This window comes from Aptenodytes forsteri, unplaced genomic scaffold (genome assembly GCF_000699145.1).
Source record: "Aptenodytes forsteri isolate BGI_AS27 unplaced genomic scaffold, ASM69914v1 Scaffold178, whole genome shotgun sequence".
In the NCBI taxonomy this organism is placed as follows: Eukaryota; Metazoa; Chordata; class Aves; order Sphenisciformes; family Spheniscidae; genus Aptenodytes; species Aptenodytes forsteri.
The window spans coordinates 211,845-237,250 of NW_008795136.1; the positions used below are offsets into that span (position 1 = coordinate 211,845).

A 25,406-nucleotide genomic window follows, 5' to 3' on the forward strand; every position below is an offset into this window, starting at 1 on the left:
CTTCAACTAGATCAGGTTGCTCAGAGCCCCGGCCAACCTGACCTGGAATGTTTCCAGGGATGGGGCATCCACCCCCTCTCTGGGCAACCTGGGCCAGTGCTTCACCACCCTCAGCGTAAAACATTTCTTCCTTCTATCTAGTCTGAATCCTATGCTCTTTAGTTTAAAACCATTCCCCCTTGTCCTATCGCTACAGGCCCTATTAAAATTTTTGTTCCTTTTCTCTTTAAGACAGGCAAACCAAAACAAGCTGAAGCAGTTTTCATCAGTATACACTTCAATTTGGAGCCAAAAAGTCACTTTGAACCCAAACCCATGTTTTGGTTCCAATGTTTTTTGGAGGAGAAAAACTATTAGTCAAAGACAACATTTTTCCATGTAATCAACGTTAACTGACCTGTTCTCTCTTTTTTGTTCCTTTTCTCTTTAAGACAGGCAAACCAAAACAAGCTGAAGCAGTTTTCATCAGTATACACTTCAATTTGGAGCCAAAAAGTCACTTTGAACCCAAACCCATGTTTTGGTTCCAATGTTTTTTGGAGGAGAAAAACTATTAGTCAAAGACAACATTTTTCCATGTAATCAACGTTAACTGACCTGTTCTCTCTTTTTTAACCCTTTTGGCAGAGGAGAGAAATAGCTGTTTGCTCAATTCTTGCCCTGGATGGGCAACCACTGGGCTGGGGTGCCCCGGCTGCCGCTGGCCCCCATGACGGCCATGCTCTTCTCTTCCAGGTGCTCCTTTTCAAAGGTCTCAGCATCCCCATGCTACCTCCTGCCGGCACTTCCACCTGGGTCCCCAGCCTCAGCTCTCCGCCGACTTCACCCTGCCTCACGCAGTGCAGCCCCAGCCGGGGCTGACCCCCCACATGGCCCCCGCGCACCAGCACAGCGGCCCCCTGCACCAGCCCCTGGCGCCGGTGCCAGCCCTGCCCTTCCAGGACGTGGCCGGACCCTCCTTCCTACCTCAGGCGCTTCACCAGCAATACCTCCTCCAGCAGCAGCTCCTCGAGGCACAGCACCGCCGGCTCATGCCCCATCCCAGGTAAGGGGGTCTTACTCGTCCCGAAGGATGCTGAGAAGCTACATCAGCCTCACTTCAGCAAAGTGGCTTCTGCAAAGCCCCGGCAGTATGTGCTAGTAATGTTGGGTTTTCTTCACAAGTTCATCTGTGTACCACTAAAATGCATCCACCAGAAGGGAAGCTGAAGGGCAGGTTGCACCTGCAGGTGTACCTTTCCCATGGGGATCCATACTGTGCTCATCTAGTATGTCCCAAGGTCACCTATTATTGTCACTCGTAGGAGAATCATGGTGGTAACACCTTGGTGTTGCAGTGAACCTGTCCTGCATGGCAGAGAGAGCAATAAACTGCGTGCACAAGCTACCTCCTCATAGCTGCTGTTTCAAAACCATGTAAGAGATTGTATCCACCTGTCCTGTCAGGTTTTACACATGAAGAGCTTGCTCCTCTGGGTCTAGGTAGGCTTCCCAGATCTATGAGGGAATGACGCTGTTGACCTGCAGCACATTCAGTCACGGAAAGCAGCCTAAATTCAGACTGGGCTGACGACTGCAGAGAGAATTACTGTAACGCAGCAGAGGTGGAAATGGATGCCTGGCCTTGTCCTGGTTGTGTTTCTTGAGGAGGGGTTTAGATAGCACGTAGGAGAGGAGTGCTTTTTTTGGAAACATATGGAAGCTATTTGTGGGTTGTACCCATGGATCAAGAATCAGAGGATGAGTCTTTGTGATAATGCTTCATTTGGAAAGAATGCTGCAGACAGAAAACACTTTCTTTCCATAGTCTTTCTGTCTGAAAATTGTGTGCTCTTCTCATCCTTGTTTTGTTTTGCATAAGCTGGATTTTAGGTGAATTTAATGATTAGTTAATAATTGGGTAGCAAATATGTGCGAGGCTGAGGCACTGATGATACAAGTGTTTCTCTCTTAGTCATAAGCTGAATTCAAATAAAAGCACGGAACACAAGTCCACGCAGAAGCTGCTTTGGTAAATGCTGTCAGTGTTCCATTTGTAAGTGGGCTGTGGTGTGGAAAAGGGCAGGAGCCCCTTGCCCGGTCCCACAGGCTGTTTCTGAAGGCACAGCTGCATCAGAGGAGGGTGTCAGAAACCTTATAGGTGTGGGGCATGAGGTCCCAGTAACGGGATTCTGGGTCATGCCTTTAAAAGTGAAGCCTCTGAGCTGTGGCTGCATGAAAAATTCTTTATCTAGCAGTTCTCTGCTCCATTTGCTCTAGTGGTTTCCCGTAGATTTACTTTGCGATGGCCCCGCTGGTAAGCAGGGACTCGGCAGGGAGCAACGGGCATGCGTCTGTTTGTAGTGCAAATCCTGCTCGTGCATCCACCTTGTCTCTCTCCAAATGTGGACACTGATGAAGAAGCACGTGCTCTTTCCCTGAGTAGTCCAAATGGGCAATAATCACGAGAAGAGACTCAAATCCCTAGAAAAACCTCGCTGTATTTTCTACCACTTTCCTTTCCCTGCTTGTAAAGGCAGCAGAGCTGGGGGAGAAGGAGCTGGATCCCAGGCTGGCCTGTCCATCATCCAGAGAAATGTTGGCAAAGGCCAGCGAGAGTAAATTCTGCTTTCAGTTACTCCTGAGTAATCCTGTTATGAATGAGGTTCCCCAGGAGTTTATGGACTGCACGGGGAGACAAGACAACCTGCAGCTTCTTTATGATGATGGATAACGGCTGAACCAGGGACACATTTTGTCTTGTGTTGTTTATGGGGCTGACAGTGGAGAAAAAGAAAACAGTGCAAATGGTACAAAACTTCCAGGGAAGAAGTTGTTTGGTTTCCTCTTTTTCTCTCCATGTTGCCGCGAAATAGCATCTCTTGTAAACTGAGTGTATGTGGATGCTACAGGGGGTGAGAGTGGAGGTCTGAGTTATGTCTGTGGTGACCATGAGTAAGTGACATAGCTCTGGGTTCCTTTTTCCATTATCCTTGACACCTGCTTGGACTCTTTTCTCCGGGACACATATTCACAAGCCCAACTGTTTGGGTTTTCCCCTGGTTTATTGACACGGGCTCGGAGCCGGAGCCGTACGTACCAGTGCCCCCTGCATGGCTAACTCGCCTGCTGGTCTCCTCCTCCCCGCAGGCGGGCTCAAGAGCGCATGTCCGTTCAGCCTCACCGGCTACACCCCAGCTTTGACTTCAGCCACCAACTGCAAACTCCACAACCCATGGGGCCCCAGCCCAGGTATTTAGCTGAAGGCACGGACTGGTAAGTCTTCCACGTTTCACTTGTGTGTTGAATGAGGTCTTTAAAAAGTCCTGGGGAGGCTGCAGGGGTTGCTGAATGTCATCACAGATCAACGCTTTCATGAAAGCTAATGGTGCAGCTCAACAGATACAACGTGGGGAGCGTGCAATGGGAAAACTCATCTCTGGGAGGGCCACAGGTGCATGCTAAAGCCTTTATGCATGTATATGATAACATCGAGGCATCGATATTGCCCATAACTCTCCATCCATGGATGTAGAGTGCAGCCAAGCATTAATCTTCCTCCAGGGGCTTTTCCCACTGCAGGGCACAGACAGGATCTTTTTCCCGTAGACCAACGTCTCTGCCTGAACTAGATCTTCTGCTGTCCACCAGGCACTCAAAAAACAGTGGCCACAACTTTTTCTGTGGTCTAAATTAGGGAGCACGGTGCTGCCCTTCCCCACAGGGTGGTGTGAATGAATTAATAGCTGTTAATTGTTCTCCCACTGTCGTGTTCGATACCCTGGAAAAGCCAAGCAGCGAACTGATCGTTTCGCTTTCAGAGCAGGTTTTGAGCTCTTGCACAGTTAATAAGGTATGGGGGCCCTACTTGGAAGAATAAGAAAATAAAAACATACTTCTGAGTAGCTGTTTGTTAGCTGAGCAAAGTCCATTCTGTGCACTGAATGGAAAAAATAGCATGTGAACATGTAATTAGAGACAATCGCAATGTATATGCACAAGGGGACCGAAAGAAAATGTCACAGGAAATCTTAATTATGGCATTTCCTAACATCTGAGCACTTTGCTCTGCAAATGGAGAGTCCTTTTAACACAGGGTTGGGGTTTTTTCCCCCTCCGGGGTAATAATATACAAACTAAAATATGGCCAGATCCTTCTGCCATTTTCTTCTCAGGTGTTCCCATTACTGGCACCACCGTGAGCTGAATTTGGCCGGGATGACATTGTTCGGATCAGTTTGCAAAGCGGTTCACGTACCATCTGGATAGAACCATTCTTTCTGCCTCTCTTTCAGCACAGAATGTTTAATTATAACCGTTAGAAGGATCTGATAAAGCATCGCTTTATGTTCCCCTCCTCCTCCCTCCTTTTCCCCCCTGTGTTGCTCCATAGCCTTATAAAACCTAAGGAGTGGCGATGACAGAAATCATATACTGTGTACATATATTTGGGTGACTCACTTCCCCTTGGGGCACATGTACAGTTTTGCCCAGTGACAGATATAAAAACTTTCCTCTAATGTGCTACCACTGCACGAGCAGCAGCAGCGCTGGCTCGGAGGCGGTAGGTGGTAGGCACTGTCGCGGGAAATGGGGATGGAAGGAAGATCTGGAGGTGATCAGTCATCTCAGACAGCCCAGCCTCGATTAAAATCTTCTGGTGAAGAAGAAATAAACACCCATTTGGTTCCTTAAATCATCTCCTGCATCTGCATTTAGTGACGACCATCCAACCTGTTATCTGGGTCCTTATCTTTCACTTTTTGGTTGTTGGCAGCCCGTGTACCATAGGCATCATAGCTCTTGAACCTCGCACCTGAGCATCAAGATGCTGTACAGTTGTCCATGTAGCACACACCATGTAGAAGGTGATGGTTGGTTCTGGTTTTCTTCTGCTAATGTGCTCTGCTTATTCACCTGCAAACCCTGAGAAAACCCTGTTCCATGAAGTATTCTGCTTTGGGCCCTTCTGTAGGCCCACAGCATCACTTCAGGAGCCTCAATATCTGATTTTAACTATCTAGATGCACCGGTGCACAAACAGTTCAGCAGTGCTGTTATTGCAATTACTTGAGCAAGTTAATAACGGCCGTTCATCTTTGAGAGATCTCTTCAGTCCTTGATCTCAAAGCACTCTGTGGATTATCGCATCTATTTTGTAGACAGGGAAGATGGGAAGGCAGGGAGGAAGTGGTCAAGGTCATACATCAGGCCAGTGACAGGGCTGGGAATGGACTCAAAGCCTCCTGATTTCCAGTTAAGCCTTCCATCCACCTGGGATCAGTCTTCAGCAATTCGATAAATCTCCAAAATTGTGACACGGGAACTGGAAATGCTCAGTCCTGAGGATTCTCACCCTGGCTGTGTTCCTGCCAGTTGCTTGCTGTGTTTTATCCTCTGCCAATCTTGTCTGTCTAGGACGTGGCTAGCACAGGGCCAGCAAATATAGTCCCTCTCTTTGCTTCAGCTTGCTGCAGGGAGACTTATTGGGGAGTATTGAAGCACTGGAGCTGCTGCCTGGTACACAGGCTGTTCTGGGTAAAGGATTTCTGCATTTACTGTCCCCTCATGTCTGCTGTTGGATGAACACAGTTACACAGCTGCTGGAGGACACGTCTGGGTTGCTCCTAACAAGCCGTGGTGCTCGCTGCTACCGTCCTCTGTGGAGGGGAAGAGAAGTGCGAGGATGAAACGGGAAGCCACCCTTGGGCTCTAATTAGCTTAGCTTTGGCAAATGTGAAGACAATGGTTATTAGAGCGCCGGCTTTTGTAATTATGATAAAGTGAATGACATTCAGAGCACTTGTTTGCTGAGACACTCTTTGGCTGGAGAGACGAGGGATCAGCTAATTGGATTATAGATGGAGATGCTGCCTTAGGTCTCCTCCCGTCCCCTCCACATGGCGTGGGGATGGGGTTGCAGTTTGTCTCTGCGTGCTGGATTGGGCAGAGCTGCGGCATTTGCTGGGATCTTGGTCATGCCAGGTCCTGGGATTGAGCTGAGTTATTTTTCTGGAGGAAGAAAGTGCCCAAACTCACCAAGCTGAGCTCCAGCTCTGCTTGCCCGGGCCAGGCCACGTGCGGGCAAGTGGGACCATCGGGGATGTCCTGCTTCATTGGCGTTGGCCTGCTGGTTGTGCAACACGCTTTCCTACAGCAGTCTCATCCAGAAATTTCTTAAAACCTTTACATTTTCTGCACAAACAGCAGTTCTGGAGTTCCCTGAGGCTGGGTTCACGTGAGGTGCAGTCTCCCTTGTCTCCCCGAGTCCTACCATGGCCTGGGTGGGGAGACCTCCAAGGAGAGTGCAGGCACATCAAAAAGCCCCCGGATGGTGCCTAGCTGGCTCCTAACAGCTACCCAGAATGGTTCATCAGTGTGTCCCCTGAGTAATTAGCTGTATTCCTGCAAAATATTCAAGGCAAAATGTAATTGTTTGCAGTGATGGCAGCACAGGGAAGACCTGGTCTGGCCGGGTTGAGTTACTGAGCCTGGGTATCGATCGGAGCCACCAAAATGCTCTTGCTCTGAAATTAGCAGGCTGCGTCTGTGCAGCTCTTGACCCTGGCTAACACAAACGCTAACTGGCATAAAAGCAACCCCTCACTGCTTCGTGCTGGCCCGGTGGGCGATTGCCCAAATTGGAGGAAACTCCCTTCCAAGCAGTAGTATCACCGTGGGCTGAGGAACCCACAGCAGCCCCGAGCCCACCAGTGGAGGTTGCCCTGTGAGCATGACCTGACTTGCTGTAAGCCACGCAATAAAACCCTGCAGTGAAAGCCGTATCTTCATCCTCGTGCCCACAGGGACCTCAGTGTCGATGCGGGACTGACTCACGCCCAGTTCCAGGTCCGCCCAGTCCCTCAGCCCTATCAGCACTACTTAGCTACACCTCGGATGCACCATTTCCCCAGAAGCACATCCTCGACGCAAATGGTAAGTGAAACGCTTTTACTGAGAAATGTTTTATGCATTGTCTGCCAGAAGGCAGTCAAAATAAAGGCTGCTATCTTTCTATCACCTGTCTTCTGTGAATCCCACTTATCTCTGGCCGTGGGAGGGAGAGTCTGCAAGGATAATGTTGCATCATTGCACTCTGGATTAGAGAAAGGAAAGAAAAGCTCAGCTGCTCTGGAAAGATTCGGTCCATCGCATGCAGCACCACGCTCAGAAGATGGTCTGCAAATCCTGGGCAGGATGTGAGAGACTCAGCAGTTATTACCAATAATATTATTAATACTGGAACAAATTGTGGGCTCCCAGGACTTTTTGTATGCAGAAGGATTGGCAGTAGGTGACTTCCTTCCCTGGGCTCAGCCCAGAGGACCATCCCTCATCACATCATTGCTCTCCACATCAGCCTTGATGCCATCTGTAAAGCTTTTGCATGACCTCTTCCACAGGTGGAGATGGGGTTTGACAAGAAGATGGGCTGACTGGGGTCATTTGCTGGCCCTTCTCCTAGCAGGGTGCTGTATTTGGAGCTAAGCCATGCCAAGCACTGCTAATCCTTAAAGCATCCTCAGAAATCCCACGAGGGTGTTTTTTCCTCGTGACCGTAGTCGGACCCTGACACCTGTGAGCTACAGTGAGGCTTAAAAAATCAAAGCTTGCATGAAGAGAAATCCATCCATTTAAAACTAAATAAAATAAAATCTCTTTTTAAGCTAATCCATGTTGAGAGTTTGGAACTGCAATGTTTTAGATGCGATAGGAATTATTATAACAGAGAGTTTATTGAGAAGAAACGCATGTTCTTAGTTATCATTTATAGGAGATCTATTTAATAAAACCTCATTTTTTGTTTATTAAAAGGCTTCCGTTGGGGAAGGTGTCGGTCTGCTCTTTCATTTTGAATTTTTAAAGCACTAGAGTTAAATCAGGGTACACAAGGGATTTCTGTGTGCAAGTACAGGTGGCTTTATTTTTCTCCCTCACTTCTCGCAGGTTGTTCACGAAATCAGAAATTACCCTTATCCTCAGCTTCAGTTACTTGCTCTTCAGGGACTGAACCCAAGCAGGCACACGTCCGCTGTGCGGGAGAGCTATGAAGTACGTACCTTGGGGACTGGAATTATTATTAAATTTTTAAGTGCTGGGAATCTATGCAAGCTCTGGCGTAAACTTGTAAGACTGTTTTGTGGCACGGCAGTTGCATTGAGTCTTGCGGCTATTTTAGTAATTACTGGGGGACGAAGGGGTTGAGTGGGTTTGGTAAAAGATGGTTTACTCCAGGGTGCCTGGGTCTGGCTCAGGTTGACTCTGGCTCACTTCATGTCTGTGAACAAAGTGCTTCAGTTCTGTGGGGTTTTGTTTCCCAGCCTGTCAAACAGAGCTCAAATTCCACCCTAATTTCTGAAATATTGGATATCAAGCTCTCTGCCTTGAGCCCTTACTTACTAGCCCAAGAGCCAGGGCTCAGATTCATCATCAAAGCATGGCTGATTTGGGTTTGATGGACATTTCCACCAAGGAGAGGGCAGGAGGGAGCCTTGGTCCCCAGCAGGTGGGGTGGGGTGATGGGACCTCGTGCCCCGGGAGCAATGCTGATGGTGCTTTGCTGCTGTTCCTGCGCCGCAGGAGCTGCTGCAGCTAGAGGACAGGCTGGGCAGCGTGAGCCGGGGCGCCGTCCAGAACACGATCGAGAGGTTCACCTTCCCCCACAAGTACAAGAAGGTGAGTGCCCCAAAACCGTGGCACGACTGCCAGCCCCCCTCAGTTGGCCAAGGGTTGTGGGCACGGAGCGGACAGAAGGAATGACTTTGGTGGGTCGCAATCCTCAGGGTTGGCAAACTGGCGCTATCAATGTTCCCCAAAATAGGGGAGGAATGTAAAATCCACAATTGGTGCTTTAATATCTTGTGGGGCTCCCGGGCAGAAGCGGTGGTGTAGCTCAGCTGGCTGTTTCTCACTTCTAGGCTAGGAAGCTGCGGGCCAAATTTTCAAAAGGGTCTCAACCTTCTCCCACCCAGCGGGTGCAATTTCCCCCCTGTCCGCACCTGGTAAGAAAGTGCTCACACCAAGGGGGCTTTGTGCATGCAAACCCACCCCATTTTGCATGCAAGCGGCGTTGCCCGCACGCCCCGCCGTGAGGGCGCTGGCTCCATGGCATGGGGGAGCTTGTCCTCCCCTCGTTTTGCAAGAGGTGTCTCCTCTGTTGGAGCTGATCTCCTGCCCATAAGGAAACGGGTGCCATGTTTTTCGGTCATGCTAAATAGAAAATGGGAAAAGTGCTTGTTTGCGTAGTAATTTCACATGTTGGTCATTCCCGGCTGGGCAGTAACAAGAAGGGACATTGCATTGCCCAGGTTGGAAGTGAGTCAACTCCTGCATCTCCAGTGGATCCAGAAAAATGATATTAATAGGAACGGACGCGTGGGGGGAAGAGAAAAGGGGAGAGCTGACAGGTTAAGCACTGCCCCATGGTGCAGTGTGGGGCTGGGCCAGTGGCCAAGCTGGCATGGGGCACAGTGATTGCCCTTCCTGGCAGTGGTGGCCCCACATGCTTTGGGCTCTCCAGGAGAAGCCTCCAGCAAAGGAGACCATGGGGCCATCCCCACTGCAAGGAGGATGGAGGAGGTGTGGGGGGGCTGTGTTAGGGCAGCAGAGGACAGGCTGCTCCTTGGGGCACTAGCACCAGCCCCACTGCCAGTGGTCCCAGGAGGAGACGTGCCGACCAGCAGCATGTTGGTGGCATCCTCCCCTCACTGGCTGTTTTCGCTGGGCTGGCTTCCCCAAGCTGGAGGATCTGGCTGATAGACAAAGCTCTTATTATTTGCCTTCCTGCAACTACCCAGGCTTGGGAGAGCATTAGAAAGTCAAGTCCTAACCAAATTATGTCTTCAACCTTGCTGCAGAGAAGACCGCAGGAGGGCAAAGCTGAGCAAGAGGATGGAGAGGAGTCAGACACCGACGAGAAATGCACAATCTGTCTGTCCATGCTTGAAGACGGAGAAGACGTCAGGTACGATCCTTCCATCTGCTCCTCTGCCCCTCAATGCCATCTGAGTTGCGTTTATCGGGATTAATGTCGCCATGCGCTGGGGGGGTTGTCCCTGCTCTCGTCCTGATAACTCACTTGGGCTGTCGCAGGGTCTGGGAAACCAAATGCCATTTAGATGGATGTTGGTATGGGCTGTAGGTAGGAAGAGCTCTGCAGCAGCAGGAAGGCCAAGTTTTTACAGTATCTCCTGGGTTTGGATCACCTGCTTCAAGGCTGCGCCAATGGGCCAGGTGGCAAGTGTCAGAGAAGGATGGGTCCCAGGTCTCAGACAGCCATCTGGAGCTCGGGAACGTCAACATCTGAGCTTGACAGATGACCAAAGTACGATAAAAGGGAGTGTGGGTGTGAAGTCCAGGGGTGTTTGGCTTGTGGCCAGGACAGAGCTGCTTCATTGTAGAATAAGTGAGATTACTCTGCCTGCACGGTCACAGGGAGCCATCCTGAGCCAACAACAAAGCCCCGGTTATCCCTCACAGACGTCCCCAGGCTCTTGGCTGGGTCAAATCTCTGCTTGTGACAGAGGATGGGGACAAGCAACTGCAAGGGGCTGAGCTACCACGGCTGAAGGAGCTGCAGGTGGGCAGTGCAGCTGCACTACCTGGTCCTGCTCCTCACCCTTTAATTGCCTTAAACCATCAAGGAAAACTCTGATCCTCTTGCCGTGGGTCCTTGTGGTTCAGGGTCCCTCTGGCTCAAGAGGGTGACTGAAGAGATGACAAAGGTGATGTGGGTGAAAAGCAACCACATTCCCTGGGGCACACCAGACACCCACATGGGAGCGTTGGGGACCCACCCGACTGCTAACAAGTCACAATGGTGAAGAACCAAGAGGCTCTGGAGTATAACCTAATACTCCTGAACGGTTAAAAAGCAGCAGCCAGGGTAATTAATAACTGGAACAACTTAATTCAGGAGGGCGTGGGGTTTTCTAAAAGGCTTTTAGCCAAGAAGGACACCATCCCTGACCTACTGCTCTATGTGAGCTGGCGTGGCTGGGGGAGGGTGTAGGACCTAGGCAGCACTGGTGTCATTACATCGGTGCTCCCCCATGTTTGAAGCAGCCCCAGCTGCTGCTTTCTGGCTATTCTTGGTCCCCTGGACCTCCTCCATCCTAACGGGGTGGTATTTCTCTCTCTGCAGGCGGTTGCCCTGTATGCATCTCTTCCACCAAGTGTGCGTGGACCAGTGGCTGGCCACCAGCAAGAAGTGCCCGATCTGCAGGGTGGACATTGAAACACAGCTTGGCTCGGACAGCTGAAAGGACTGGCTGGACACACCATTTTCCTTACCAGGTCATATGGCCATAAATCCTTGCAGCAAAATTTTTGCCTTCTGAGCCATTTGATTGAGAGGAAAAGTCTGCAGGCACGTTAGTGAGGAGGAGGAGGTGGAGGTGGCGGTACAATATCTAGCAGTAGGAGATATTGCACATACGCAGGATACGGGCCCGGTGAAAGGGAGCTGGCATTCCCGGAGCTCAGAGACCCCGTGCTGCAGAAGATTTAGTGTTGAACATGAAGGAACTAGTTGTGGTAGTCTGGCCTGTCAATCCTGCATTTCATGAGGATTGTATATATACCTCTCGAATACGTAGAAACATGTTAGGGGTCCTTTAGCTATTTCTATGGATGGCAGCTGGAGCATGTTAGCTTAAGAAATGTTGTGTTTGATGCCCTACTCATCTTGTGGTGGACATGTTGCTGTTACCTAATTTGCACCAAATATTTTTTCATAGATTCCTTATTTTGGTGCCTGATTAATACATTGCAGAGGTGGAATAAAGAGGTCAAGCTTTCCCACCCTTGGGGGGGAAGAGGCGAAAAAGCAAAATCCTGTTTACAGTCAGAAGGGTTGCGCTCTTTGCCTCAGCCGCGTGTGCTTCCTTTCCTTGCGTTTACAGTGTGTTGCAAATTTAGAGAAGCTTAAAAAAATAAAAATTGGGAATGAAATGAATGAAGCAATAGGGAGAAGCTTCGTTCCTGCTTATCTGCTGGTGCTGGACACTTTCTGTGGGGGCACAATATTGGAGTAGATGCTGTTTCTTTGCTCTCCATATCTTAACGAAGTAGCTTGGCATATCGAAATCCAAGGAAGGGCTGTCTTCATGATTGCCATTGTCCATGACGCTTTCTCCAGTGAACTGCGAGGCTGGTTGGCTTCAGCAGCCGCTGCCAGCACTGCTCCAAAATGATGGTTACTGGAGTCGGCGCCTATAGCTGTGCTTTGGGGTATAATAATGCTGGAGAGGTGCTGAGAGACGTACGCTGCCGACTCCTCTCCCATGCAAAAGCATCTCTGATAACAGGATGGGAGAAAACTCGATGCTCGCAAGGCACTGCTGAAGCCATGAGCATTTTGGTGTGGGAGGGGACAGCAGGTTGGGAGGGGGGTTTGCTGCTTTCCGGAGGGGCTGGGTTGTAACCCTGCCTCAAAGCACATGCACCTGCACCCGCCTGTGTTTGTATACACATTTCAGGCCGTATCTGTACGGAGAACGGAGTGGTTGTTCAAATGAAACCTAATTGCGTTAATGCCCAAAACAGAATTAGGAGGTAGTCCCCAAAGGAATGGGCTGTTGTGATCCAAGCTCCCGCTGAAATAAAGACCTCAGCATACTAACCACAGGGACCGAGCTGGAAACCCTCCGGAGAACCGGCATTCACAACCAAAACCACTTTTTTCCTTTTTTTTTTTTTAAATACTTTTTTTTTTAAATACTTTTTTTTTTAAATACTTTTTTTTTTAAATACTTTTTTTTTTTTTTCCAATTGGGATGAAGCCCTCTCCTTTCTTTGGTATGTAAAAATGCAAAAAGTATTTTTCCCACATCTCTGATTTGTGGAGAAACCGTTCACAACCAAAACCCCTTTTTTTCTTTTTTTTTTTTAAATACTTTTTTTTTTGCACACTAGGGGAGCAAGAGAAAGATACCAAGGAGCAAGGGGAATTAGTCGGGAACATTATATATTGAAAATGCTGATGAGGTGGGGATGATTTCTGGCTCCCCTGAGCATCCGTTTCGCTGGAGCCAAGTGATGCTCTCTGAGTAGAAACAATCATTGCACACTAGGGGAGCAAGAGAAAGATACCAAGGAGCAAGGGGAATTAGTCGGGAACATTATATATTGAAAATGCTGATGAGGTGGGGATGATTTCTGGCTCCCCTGAGCATCCGTTTCGCTGGAGCCAAGTGATGCTCTCTGAGTAGAAACAATCATAAATAACTGTCGGAGAGAGTCGGAGAGATCGTGGGATTCCCGTGAGCTGTAATTGGAAAACACCAACCTCAGAGGCACCCCAGGGATTTTTTTTTTTTTTTTACCAACTGGAGGGGGGGGGGAAAGAGGGGAGCCCCGCAGGGTGCAAGGATGCAGGAGCCCCTCTCTTGTTGTGTCCATGGAGGTAGGAGGGAGTGGAGGGGGACACATGGTGGCACATAAGGAAGAAATGGTTCACGCTGAGGGTGGTGAATCACTGGCGCGGGTTGGCCGGAAAGGGGGGGGATGCCCCATCCCTGGAAACATTCCAGGTCAGGTTGGACAGGGCGCTGAGCGACCTGATCTAGTTGAGGATGCCCCTGCTCGTTGCAGGGGGGTTGGACTAGATGGCCTTTAGAGGTCCCTTCCGACCCAAACCATTCTGTGATTCTGTGATATATTTGCCACCCACTGCAAGCAATGGCTTCTTAGGGGATTCAGCAGTCCCAGCCCCAACCGGAGGGCTGCGGACTCCTTGGGTCAAGGAGTGGTCCATCAATACCTATGGGGCTTGCTCCAGCAGCAGCAGATTGAAGCAGCATTAAAAATAATACTAATATTACTAATAATATGGACAAGCAAAGCAAGGCTTTGCTGGTAAAATACACTGTAATCCGGTCTGGTCTGTCCAGGCGTGAGCTGGGGGCGAAGCAGGGGGAGGAACGGGGCAATTGGGACCCTGGCTGGGTGGGGAGGGAAGGAGAAGCGCTTCCGAACCGCGCGTTTTCTTAAAGCCTATGCGAAAGTATTACTATTTGCCTAATGAACAAGCACAGTTTTTAAAAAAAAAAAACAAAAAAACCAACCTTGGTGAAGAAAAGCACCAAACTCCCGTGGTCTCGTGTGAGTGACTGATCCCGAGGTGCGTGCGAATTTACAGCGTCTGGAGTTGCATCGGTGTGTCAGGTTCCTTTGCGTTTAAATAATTTGTACGAGTAGGTTGCGACAATAGGGTGAGTCTAAAAACAAAATGAAACAAACAACAAAAAATATCTAGGAACAAAACATTGATAGTTTACAGGGTTTTGTGAGTTTAAATGCCTTATATTTAACAATCATAATTTATGACTAACTTGTAGATATCGTGGGTTCTTATTTAATTATTTTTATAGTTGTTTTTTGCATTTTTAATTATAATTTATTTATTTAGAAATTAATACTAATTTTTTTTATTACTCCTATTACCTCATTTTTGCATTGTTTCTGGGAATGGAATGCTTTGCATGCATCGGTACTTTAAAAAAAAAATTAAACATGGGATGTGGGGGGTAATGCTTATCTTGTCAAAAAAAAAAAGAGAAAAAAATCAGGGTGTGTGATTACAAACTGTATTACTGTGGTGCTGTTACCTTGGATACATTCCATAAAAATGCAAACCTTTGATTCTGTATGCTGTGACATAGTGGAAAACTGCAATATAGTGACTGTGTTTAGCACATATATATGAATATTATTTGCACTCATAATCAAACTCTGGTGATCCTTTCACTTGCGTCCTTGCGCATTGAAGGCCATTAACGGCGCTCTGCAAAACCAAAACGTTTCGGTCGATTCCTGCTACCGCCCTGTCCCCGACGCCGCTGGTGATGCTACTGTTCTTGCTGCATGCGTTACCCTGCAGTAACACCCGGCGGGCCCCCGCTACAAGGCTGTGCTTGGGGCAATGCATGCATTTAGTGCAAGATTCTGCAAATTGCTTCAAAGCCGAGGCAGGAAGCCCAGGCGTGGTGGCTCTGTTCAATTTTTGGTGCCTATCGGTGCTCGGTCTGGCTCTTTTCACCCTCTGTGCATGCACCCAGCTGGGCGCTGCAGGGAGGATGAAGGAGGCAATCAATTGAGCCTGAGCTTGGAGGCAACAAAACCAAGGGATTCATTGCAATTTATAAGTGTTGACCCCTGGTCTAGCTGAGAGGGACTGGGATGGATGTGGGAGCGATTCGGGATCCCTTTGTAATGCCTGGCCGTGGGCATTTGCTATAACCCAGCCGCAAAACAACGCATGGAGCACAATCCCTCTTCTTGAAAACCTTACGGTTGGTTTCATCCCCCCTGTTGAGGGGGAAACCTCAACTTGAAGCTTTTTAATCCACTGTAGAGCTGGGACCTGCACCGGAGCCCTCCTGTCCCCAAGGAGGGGGCCAGCCCCAAGCTGACATCCCGCTCCTGCAGCGGTGGCCAAGCATCCCCACCCCCAGCCATGGCCACGCCGCTCTCGCAACGCACTGCCCTTTCTCAAAAGGCTCCCGAATATCAAGTGCTCAAGCCTCGCAAGGGGGTTAGAGCACCTTTGATAATATTTTAAGCTTTAAGCCATAACCGCTCTTGGTCAGCGTAGATGCTCGGCCATGCATGGACAGAAGTGGGGTTCGATGCACGTGCTCAGCCAGTAGCCGTCCGTCCCCCCCAAAAAACTTTGGATGCAATTCTCTTTCGGGTTAGAAAGGCACAAAATAATGACTGTACCTTAATTTTTTTTTCTCTCTGTCCCTTCAGGGTGCTGCTCTGCTTTGTTGACTTTGCCTTACCCTGGGTTTAAAATCTGTCTGTGTTTTTTTCCTTGCTGCTCTGTAACACTCCTCCCCTGAAGCCTGGAGCTGCGGTTTTGAGCCGTGTGGGGACAGGGGGGTCGGTTGTTCCCCCCACAAAGACACTGTAAAAGGGATAAGTAAAACAAGGAATGAGCGAACAAAAATCCTCTCCTTTAATGACCTGGGCTGGTGAAAGGATCACCCACATTTTTGTACTCCTACTGCTGTTCTGTTGTGCTGTGCAACATTTTGCTACATAGACTATTTTATAGAAGAAAGCTAGAAAAATATTTATTATTAATATTAAAGCAATAGTGCATTGAAGAAATGAAAAGACATTAGAAATTGTGTAAATGCTTAGATTCACTTTTGGTGGATTTTTTGTACTTTATTTATAACTAATAAAACAAACTGCATTGCTAACTATAAACCGGTGCCACACAGAAGTCACCTGGCAGGGCGATCACTTGGTCTTTATTTACCGCTCATTTCTTGTTTCTTTGGGTCAGAGTCAATTCTTCTTTCACTGCTTATGCTTTTGGACTTTGATGTGCGAAAAAGACACCGCTGGGGCATAAAATACCCTGCCCAGCTGGTTTGCAGAGGCTGTTGGTGCTTAAGCTCCATGGCAGAGACGAGGTGAGGCTCTCCACACTGGGCACACCACTGTGCGTGATGTCCTGTGGCATCAGTTTTGTAATTAGGAACCAAAAATCACTTTCTAGAACCAGGCTGGAAGTTGCGTATTAAAAAGAGATTTCTCCTCTAAACACATCCCATGGTGCCTGTAGGATATCTCTAGCAAGTCCTGCAGAGATACCGACAGGTCCTCCATCCTCCCGGTGGAGAAGCATCTCCCTCCACGTGGGTCTCCTGTTTAATGACTAAGGAAAGAGAAACTTATTGGAAGGAAAAAAAAAAAATCCTCCAAACTAATACAGATATATCTGAGGGTATTTTCAATCCTTTTGTTACCTGTTGGAGAATCCAATGGGCCATACACCCAACTTTGCATCCTGCACAGCTCATTTCATGGGTCTTCTTGCACTTTTATTTTTTCCCCTCAATGAATGGTGCCGGTCTCTCCTCCTACCTACTCTCAATTTGGCTGTTCCTCCTCATGCATTTCACGTAGAAAGGCAGAGACCAGTCCCCAGCTTCGACTATGTGATTAGACTAAATAAGCCTTGGAGACAGGCGGCTGCTGATTGTAGAGATTTAGTTCCCGTAGCCGAGGGGAATTGCCGGCTCCTCCAGCATCCAGCAAATGTTGCATAAGGGACGCACCGTATTCAGGCAATACGAAGGCCCCATTACAGGAAGCTTTTACAAATTCAAAAAACGGAAAACAGGTTAAAAATGACCTGCTGGTCCAGCTGGGGAAAATCTCAGTCGCTCGCTGAGATCTTGCTGATGTCCTTCGAAAGGGTAACGGTGCTGAGAGAGTTGCTTGAGATGGCAATCGGTTTTGCTTCAAAGCTGCCACAGTAAACACGCCGCCGCGATCTGATAACAGCCCTGCCAAGTGCGGCGAGCAGTAACCGGTGGCTGTGCTGGGGAGGGAGAGGGGTTGTGCCCATTAAGGTATAATGCACGGGCCAAGATGCAACATCTTTATTTGCTGCGAGCATCCACTCTCGCAGCAGCTGCCCGGGGTCGGGAAGCTTAGCCCTTCTTTGTGTTTTGTAGTATCTAAATCCTCAGCTGGCCCACAGGTTGCAGCTCAGAGCTGTACAACCCCATCAGTAAATATCAAGTTTTTGTTGGTTTGGTTTCTTTTTTTTAACGAGGTTTTTTTCTATGGGCCTCTTACACATAACAGTGGGGCCTGGGAGATTATAATATGGATACTTCACAGCCCTCAGTTATTCTGTCTTCATGCATGTAAGGCTGGTGTAGGTATCTGATGCTATTAAAAATGTTTCACAACAATTTCTTAGAGGTTTTCAAATAATTCTCTGTGTCCTGCAGCAAGAGACAACCAGTCCCTCTTAGCATCCAACTCTGCAAAGGACTCCTCGGTTATACTTGTTTTCACTGGCGGCACCCAAGTGCTTTCACAAACACAGCACTTCACTGGGCTTCTAAAATGATGGGGACCACAGAGACGATGGGATAGCCTGGTTTTGAAGAATCCTGCTGGGTGTCACCATCCTTTTCCTTTGCTCTTGCTTCTCACTTACATTAATGGTTTTGACGGAAGGCATGTGCACTAAAACCATACCAATTAAGAAACAAAGAGAGGGAAAAAAAAAAAGGTAGAGAGTGGCAGGGGATGGAAGAGCTGCGCATCTGCCCAACAGCTTCGGGGAGCTCTGCCCCAGCAGGCAGAGATTGCCTGAGCGCTGCAAAAGGCACAGCCCTAGGACAATTTTGGCTTTTCTCCTCCTCAGTTCTCCGCTTGGCCAAGAACATGTTGGTTTTAGCAGCTTAATGCAAATCCCGCCCTTGGAAAAACTCCACTCTTGCCTTATTACTTTTGTAGCATTAGTTGTTGTAGCAACAGAACGACTCCCCAGAGCCAGGGTGGAGTTGAGTTTTGCACAAACAAGGGACATTTCTGAAGTCTTTAGAAGAAAAAAAGCAAGAGTTTTTTTCATGCTTTGCCAAGGTTGCCTTCCTGGGAGGCAGTGAGGTTGCTGACCCCGTATCAGCAAACTCCCCCTTGGCCCTTTTTAGGGCAGCATTGCCTGGAGGTCAGCACAGCTTTTGTGTTGAACATGCCCGTCTGGGGATGGCAGGTGGTTTTGATGACAACCCAGGTATCTGCAATCCCATCTTTCACCTACGCAGTGATTTGGTGACCCCGAAGATGTTCATTCTTGCTTCAACAGGACCTCAATCCATGGTTGTAGCTACTTGCTACGTGTGATCGCTTCCAGATGTGAGCACATCTCATATGCAAGATAAGGATTTCTCTTTCCTCCTTGCCCCATGCAGGGATGGTGTGTGGATCAGGAGCTGCCTCGCTGCTCCCAAGGGCTGGAAGCATGGAGCAGTACAGGTCCTGCGTGTGTCATGGTGAATTTGCTCAGGGGCTGGCAGGGGTTAAACTGCTGCGATGCAGCGATGCTGCAAAACCAGCATCTCTGGCATCTCCGCACCAAGTGGGTGCTGACTGAAGCCAACTGGAAATGCTGGGACTACAGCATCTTAATGGGAAAAACTCCTATTTCACTGCAGCACACATTTGTCTAAAAATGGGACAAATCTATTGACAGGGAGGTTTTTTTCATAGCCCTGGTAGACTGGGGTGGGAGGGAAAGCAGAGAGATCAAAAGCCTGAGCCTTTTTTTGTTTCAAAACACTCACTGGGGAACTGCTGCTTTGCAACAACACTGCACAAGCGCAGGAACAGCAAATGATCCAGACTCTGCTCGTGGGACCCCCTGGCTCTCCAGGGAGCCCGAGCCCCATCCCAGCAGGGTTCCAGGGATGCAACACGCCTGCTGACCCCAGCACCCGCCTTCAGGCCTGCTGAGGTCTGTTCTGCTCCTCCTGTGAGCTCCCGGCTCAGTCCTTGCCCAGAGCTTGGTAGCAGCAGTCTGCAGTGAGGAGGGAGAATACAGGCAGTAAAGGCTGCTATTATTATTTCCATCAGCGAGTAGTTGATCATTGATGAGGTTGATTACTGGGCTCATTTAAGCAACTTGCTCCACTCCAAAACCATCAGTTACCATAAAGGTTTCTAAAATGAATTAGTCTGAGCTATTATTTGTGAGCTGGCACAGACAGCCCTGAATAAGCTCAAGTCTCTTCGGTGGTGCCTGCTGTGGAAAATAAAGATGCAGTACTTCCCTGGCGTGGCTTTGGTGGGATGCAGCAGCTTTCAGATATCCAGGAGCAATCGACAGCACCTGCAGTACACCCCTAACTCCTGTCTCAGCATCACTAGCCTTTGCTGGGGCCTCCTTTGCCCGTGACCAGGCAGGGATTCAGCAGTGGGACAGTCCTGCCTTGTGGCCAGGCACATCCAGGTCACGTCCCAGCGGAAGCATGCATCATCCTCAACCCAGGGACTGATGGGGTGGGTGGGCTCAGCGGGTTTAACCCACTCTTGACCCATTTGAACCCCATCCGCACAAAGTGCTTGTTTAAAACCAGTTTCTGGGAGGGGGAATGACCTCTCCTAGGACTCAGGTGGGCCAGGAGGAAGGTCTTCTTCTTATGGCAGCTCAGACACCCCCCTTTCTCCTCTGAAGGATGTGTCGCTGCTTTGCTCCCTGGGGAGGGAGACGGGGCTCCAGAAGCAACGATTTGTGAACAGCTTTTCTTGTTGGTACCTGTAGAGATGCGAGTAGCTGGGAAGAGCTCATCTACAGGAGCACTGGCCCTTATTGTGGCTGGGAAAACCCTTCTCCACCACAGAAAAAATCAAAAGAGCAATCCTTATTAAAAGGAAAAAAAAAATAAAATGAATGGCAGCTGCTCTGAAACAGAGTTGGTATTCAGGCCATATAGGGTAAGATTATCCTGAGGCAGCTTTGAATATAGTTAGCACAGCTTCCTTGCAGTGGAATTGATTATCTGGTAGGTCTTTTGCTGCAGCTGCCGTAACTGTAGATCTCAGCTCTAGGCAGACCCGGACGAATTCAGCCCGAGGGCTGGGTCTGGCTTGCGGGGGAAAGCCCATGGGTGGAAAACGCCACCCAGATCCCACCCCTTGAGACCTGGCTGGTGGATAATGGGTCCTTTCCCAACCTCCCTGCAGAAAGCCCTGCTGTGCCCACTGCTTTCGATGCGGTGCCTTCTGGAGGTGCGCATGTGTGTGTACGGACATGCAGTGTTCACAGTTGTCAGAAGTGGGAGAAACTGGGATCTCCAAACTCATTTTTCTTAAATATATTGGCTCAATTCTCTTATCCTCTTTACTCATCTAGAAGGGGAGCCCATCAGTGGTGTAGGCCAGCAGGCTTTCCCAGCCCCGGCAGGGCAAAGCACTGAAAGCAGAAGATGGCATCTGAGCTGTTAAAGGATAGTTTATGGCTCTGCTGGTTGTGGCTTTTAATCATAAATAAGCGAGAAATGTATTTATTTAATTCACAATTTTATACACGCTTTAAAAAAAGCAGTATTACTTTTACAAAATGTTAACCCAGGAAGCACGTCTTGCTACTAAAAATCTCTCAGTATAAAAGGCAGAGTTTTAAAAAGTAAAACGCAATATAAAACAGTATAATGAGAAAAATGCGCATGCCGGAGTGACCAAAACCCTCCTGCAGCCCTGCCCTCCTCAGTACCTAGGAAAAAGCTCCCTCCAGATTAACCCATCGCCCCGGTTTTCATCCAGCCACTTCCCGCAGGGAAATATGGTGGTCACGCCGGTCGCCGAGTTGGTGATCTCCACCCGCTCCACCAGCCAGCCTGGTGCCAGACCGCTGTTGTCATGCTCAATCCGGACTTTTTTTAGCTCCCCCATGTCCAGCGTTTCCAGGTAAAACCTGTTGGCTTTGCCCCGCTCAAATAGGTTCCTGAACTTCTGCTTCAGCGCCCGCTTTCCCGAGTCCCCGTTCAAGCCGAAGATGGTGATGAACACGTTGGCATTGGTCCCCGCGCCCTTTTCAAAGCCTGTGACCACGATGGTCTCGTATTTGACTGGCACCAAGCTCCGGGCTTTGCTGGCAAAGCTCTCGGTGACCTTGGCACACTCAAAGACTTTGTAGTCCCGTCTCTTGTAACGCAGAGGGATTTTCACATTGCACCTGAAGAAGTATCTGCCGAAGGAAAATTAGCAGCATGTTAATGGTATGGATGGCCACTTTATTGGGCAAATGTTACGGACTGGGTAAGCTACTAAATTGTCCAATATTAATGCTGTTTCTGTACTTTTCCATATATGTGCTAGCACTAGAGTTTCCCTCTAGAAAGACAGCCGTGATTGAACATTGCAACTGCAACTGGAAAACCCAGCATCTCCCTAGACAACCACAGACACCCCGCACATGGGAGGGTTGGCGTGGGGCACTTGTCACTTTTGTCTGTGCAATGGCACGTTCAGTTGCAGACCCACCGAGGCAGGACGGGCCAATCAGCCCCGCGGCTAACGCAGCCCAGCGCTGCTGAGTATAACTGGTCTGGGAGCAGGGCGATCAGCAATTATCCTCACTGATGGTATGGTTAAGGTTGGGCTGGGTACTAGGAAAAAGGGAATGAGAAAGACGGAAGGAGGAGGTTAAGCCCCCCTCCCCCCCCCCCCCCCCCCCCTCACTATCCCGGCCCATCCTTAGCAAGCAAAAAAAAAAAACCAGCATCGAGCACAGAAATGATAGGTAACAGATGCCGAAAGCCCTTGGCTCTGCAGTGCTGCCTCTGGTGATGTGCAGGGAGCACATCACAGCGCACCCATAAATTACCGCGTACCTGGCACCCGGCCAGAGGCTGGAGCACTCTGCTTTTAATGATGTATTTCACTTCCAATGATGCAGATCATTCCCAAATGAGTTTTTTCCCTCTCCCCTGCCTTCACCAAGCTGCAGCGGGTCCTCCTGGAGGGAGTGTAGCTGGATTGCAGTGCGTGTGCGTAAAATAAACACCTGGAGGAAGGGTTACTGCGATTCCAGCAGTACTGTGCTTATTAAGCACTTCCAACATTTTTGACATTTTCCGCAGCCAAAGTAAAGCATTCCTTTCTCTGGAAAGAAGCTTTGTAAACGAGAAATTCTGGTGGGAGCAAAATTTTAGGCTCAGGGACAGAAAAACTGCATGAGAGTGGGGTGGAGGGGTTGCCTGATGCTGCAGTTTTATTTCCTGGGCTATGTAATATCTCATGGTCTGGGGTTATAATGGAGCATGCCAGTCTTCACAAGGGGCAAGAAGAAAAAAGATGACCTTTCTAGGAATTTGCAAGAAAAAGCTTCTAAATACAGCCCTTTCATATACTAAGATCTACTACTATAAGGCAAAAATCCCAGTATAATTCAAAACTATTGCTGCAGCAATCTCATAACTCTTTTAATTTGGTCTTTGGCTTGACTGGGTGGGTTTTTTTGGATGTTTGGGATTGGGAATAGCTGAAGCGAGAGCTTGCTCTCACGGTGCAATCTGCTCCAGTTGATCGTTTGCAGAGCAAACACCGCTGTGAAGTGCTGCGTCTGCAGAGCTGGAGCCCTGCTTCAGTGCAATGATGGGCTGCAGGCTTTACCGGTATCTCCTGGCTGCCCTCTTTAATGTAAAACAACTATACGAAAACTGGGGCTTTACGAGAAGATCTTTGGCCCCTTCAAAACATACTGTTTCAGCAGTTTCAGCATGCTCCCAGTGAGTTTAGCGCACAGATTTGATTGCACAGCTGGACTTTAAGGGTTCCAGGTTTTTCCCCACCAGGAGAAAAGAACACGTTTTAGTACGTAATTGACTGAGTTTTCATTCAGCAAATATTATTGTGGCTCTTCTGCTGGCTGATTAATTTGCTAGGAGAGACTCAGCTTCTAAAAAAAAAAACACACTTCAAGGATTTCTTCTTAAACACTCAATTGTCTTGGCTGGAACAAAGCCTTTACAGTTAAATTCTTTAGCAGCAATGGAAATATCATTGAAAAGAAAAGAAATCCACAATTATCATTGTGGATATTTTCTCTGAAGAGCAGTTTGTTCTGCAAATGGATGATCTTCTCCGGTTCCTGCATAGTTCCTGTGCTATCTGCTCCCTGAGCCGTGAACGTCACCCCTTCCAAAGGCAGGGCTCAGACCAAAGCGCGTAGGACCTGACGTGCTCAGGGCTCTTCAGACATGTTAATTTTTCAGCCATGGCAGATTTCAGTAATATTCAAATCAGAGTAGCTGAGCTGCATGACTTCAACATTTCCAGTGGGCCTTTTGGACCATACCAGAAGGGTCTCTCAACCAAACTGGTCTGAATCAGAGGTTCAGGTTTTGTCTTACCCTCCACTTTTTTCTAGGAGCTCATTTTACAAGACTTACCTAACAGCCACTCTGTGCAGAGCATCCTACAAACCCCTTAAATTTCAGTCCGTCTAAGTATTTTCCACAAGCTGAGACATTAATTTGTCATAGCTGCGAGATTCACCCCAGCCAACTTGTTTATAAACTTATCTGCACATGCAAATGCTCTCTCTAACAACTCAGAAATTGCACAGGCAAGTCAGGCAGGGACGTTCTGTACCTAACACACCAAACAGCTTGCCCTTAGCTTTCAGAAAGGGTAAGACTCTCCGCTATTGCTTAAGTCTGAAATGCTTCAGGAGGACGCACGCAGAGCTGCTCAGCTTCCCCATGCCCTCCTGGAGCAGCTTCTTGCAGATGAGAAGGCACTTACTTGTTGCAAAGCTCCATCTCTGTAATGATAATCTCTTGGACATGCCAGAAGACATCAGCTTTTGCAGATGACTTCTTCCCATCTTTTGGGCAGTGACCAACGCAGATGGCTGCAATATCACCAATGTTCTTTGAAGAAAACTGAAATGAGTCTGTTGCTCCCCTGCAGGAAACAGGGAGCAGTTTCAGTTAGTATCTTGAAGGACGGCAGTGACTTGTCTCATATGGACATTAAGTAATTTGCACATGGCTACGGAAGATAAAAGATAAGCCTTCATTTAAAGTCATTTGATTTAACCTACAATCATTCAACACAAAGTATAATTTCCATATTTAAATTTAGTATTTTCTCTGATTAGGGGTGACACTTTAAATTGTTGCCACTAGGACTTTCCAGGATAAACTTGAGCTGTTCCACATACAAAATCAATTTGCCTCATTACAGATGAAGCTAAAGAATTACTAATTTCCCCTCCGGCACTTATTCATTCATTCTTGACAGATACTGTATCTGTTACACATCTACCCACCATAGCTGTTTTAAATTTGCTAGTTCAGCCACCCTTCCTGGAGCTCAGCTTGAAAACAGTTTAGAGAAACAATAGGTCTCTGTCAAACCCTTGGCTGGCTCCCTGTCATGTCCCCTGCGTATCTGTTAGGTTTATCTCCTTGGACTGGTCCTTATTCAAACCTGCCCCCAAGGATGGACTGTGACTAATGCTTTGGAGAGTGGTGTCTTTAACTCCACTGTAGACACCATCAGCTGAAGGTCAGAAGGAAGCTCCTCCTGATCTTTCATGTTTCATATGAAATTTCAGCCATTCATACTAGAGTCCACACCAGCTGTAATTTCACCTTCCTTTACAGAGCCACAAGAGAAACCTTTCCTCCCTGCAAAGCAACCGAACATCAGCAGAGTCCGTGGCTTTGAAGAGGTTCCCATCTCCTAAGGGTGTGCTGTGTCCTTAAACAAAGTAGAAAACCTATCTCACATCTGCACCACTTTGGTCCCACATGGGAAAAGGAATCTGCCCCACGTTACATAGATGGTCCTCCAGCTCGTCTGCACACAAGGCTGATATTCGGCTTTCCTCACGTGACAGTGATCTTTCAGCCTTACCCCCCAGATTCATCTGGAAAGTCAAATCTGAGCAGCTCTGACAACATTTAGCCTCCAACTATTTTTATTTTCTCTCTGATTCCCACTGCCAGTGAGATGCTGTAAGAGGAACTAAAAACACCTCCAGCTTCCTTCTGCTCCTCCCAGCTCAAAAATACAGGGCCTCCCCGGGGGCTCGCCAGCAGCCCGTTTGTACATACTGATACAAAAGGACACACACACACACACACACACACGTCATTGAC

The 25,406-nt window shown here is 48.4% G+C and overlaps 2 protein-coding genes across 2 annotated transcripts in view; one reads left to right on the plus strand and one right to left on the minus strand.

The window, feature by feature from the left end:
* Window positions 1–11,903, plus strand: part of RNF165 (ring finger protein 165) — a 13,533-nt gene extending 1,630 nt beyond the window's left edge. Inside the window, exons 2-9 of the mRNA XM_009278451.2 lie at window positions 432–531; window positions 736–1,045; window positions 3,130–3,255; window positions 6,786–6,915; window positions 7,927–8,031; window positions 8,560–8,655; window positions 9,837–9,943; window positions 11,123–11,903. Of these exons, the coding sequence (XP_009276726.1) occupies window positions 432–531; window positions 736–1,045; window positions 3,130–3,255; window positions 6,786–6,915; window positions 7,927–8,031; window positions 8,560–8,655; window positions 9,837–9,943; window positions 11,123–11,240 (1,092 nt within the window). The 3' untranslated portion in view covers window positions 11,241–11,903. The remainder of the gene's footprint in view (window positions 1–431; window positions 532–735; window positions 1,046–3,129; window positions 3,256–6,785; window positions 6,916–7,926; window positions 8,032–8,559; window positions 8,656–9,836; window positions 9,944–11,122) is intronic.
* A 9,097-nt stretch (window positions 11,904–21,000) lies between these two features.
* LOXHD1 (lipoxygenase homology domains 1) overlaps window positions 21,001–25,406 on the minus strand; it is a 134,545-nt gene continuing 130,139 nt past the window's right edge. Inside the window, exons 39-40 of the mRNA XM_009278427.1 lie at window positions 24,043–24,204; window positions 21,001–21,481 (exon numbers count right to left, since the gene is read on the minus strand). Of these exons, the coding sequence (XP_009276702.1) occupies window positions 21,001–21,481; window positions 24,043–24,204 (643 nt within the window). The remainder of the gene's footprint in view (window positions 21,482–24,042; window positions 24,205–25,406) is intronic.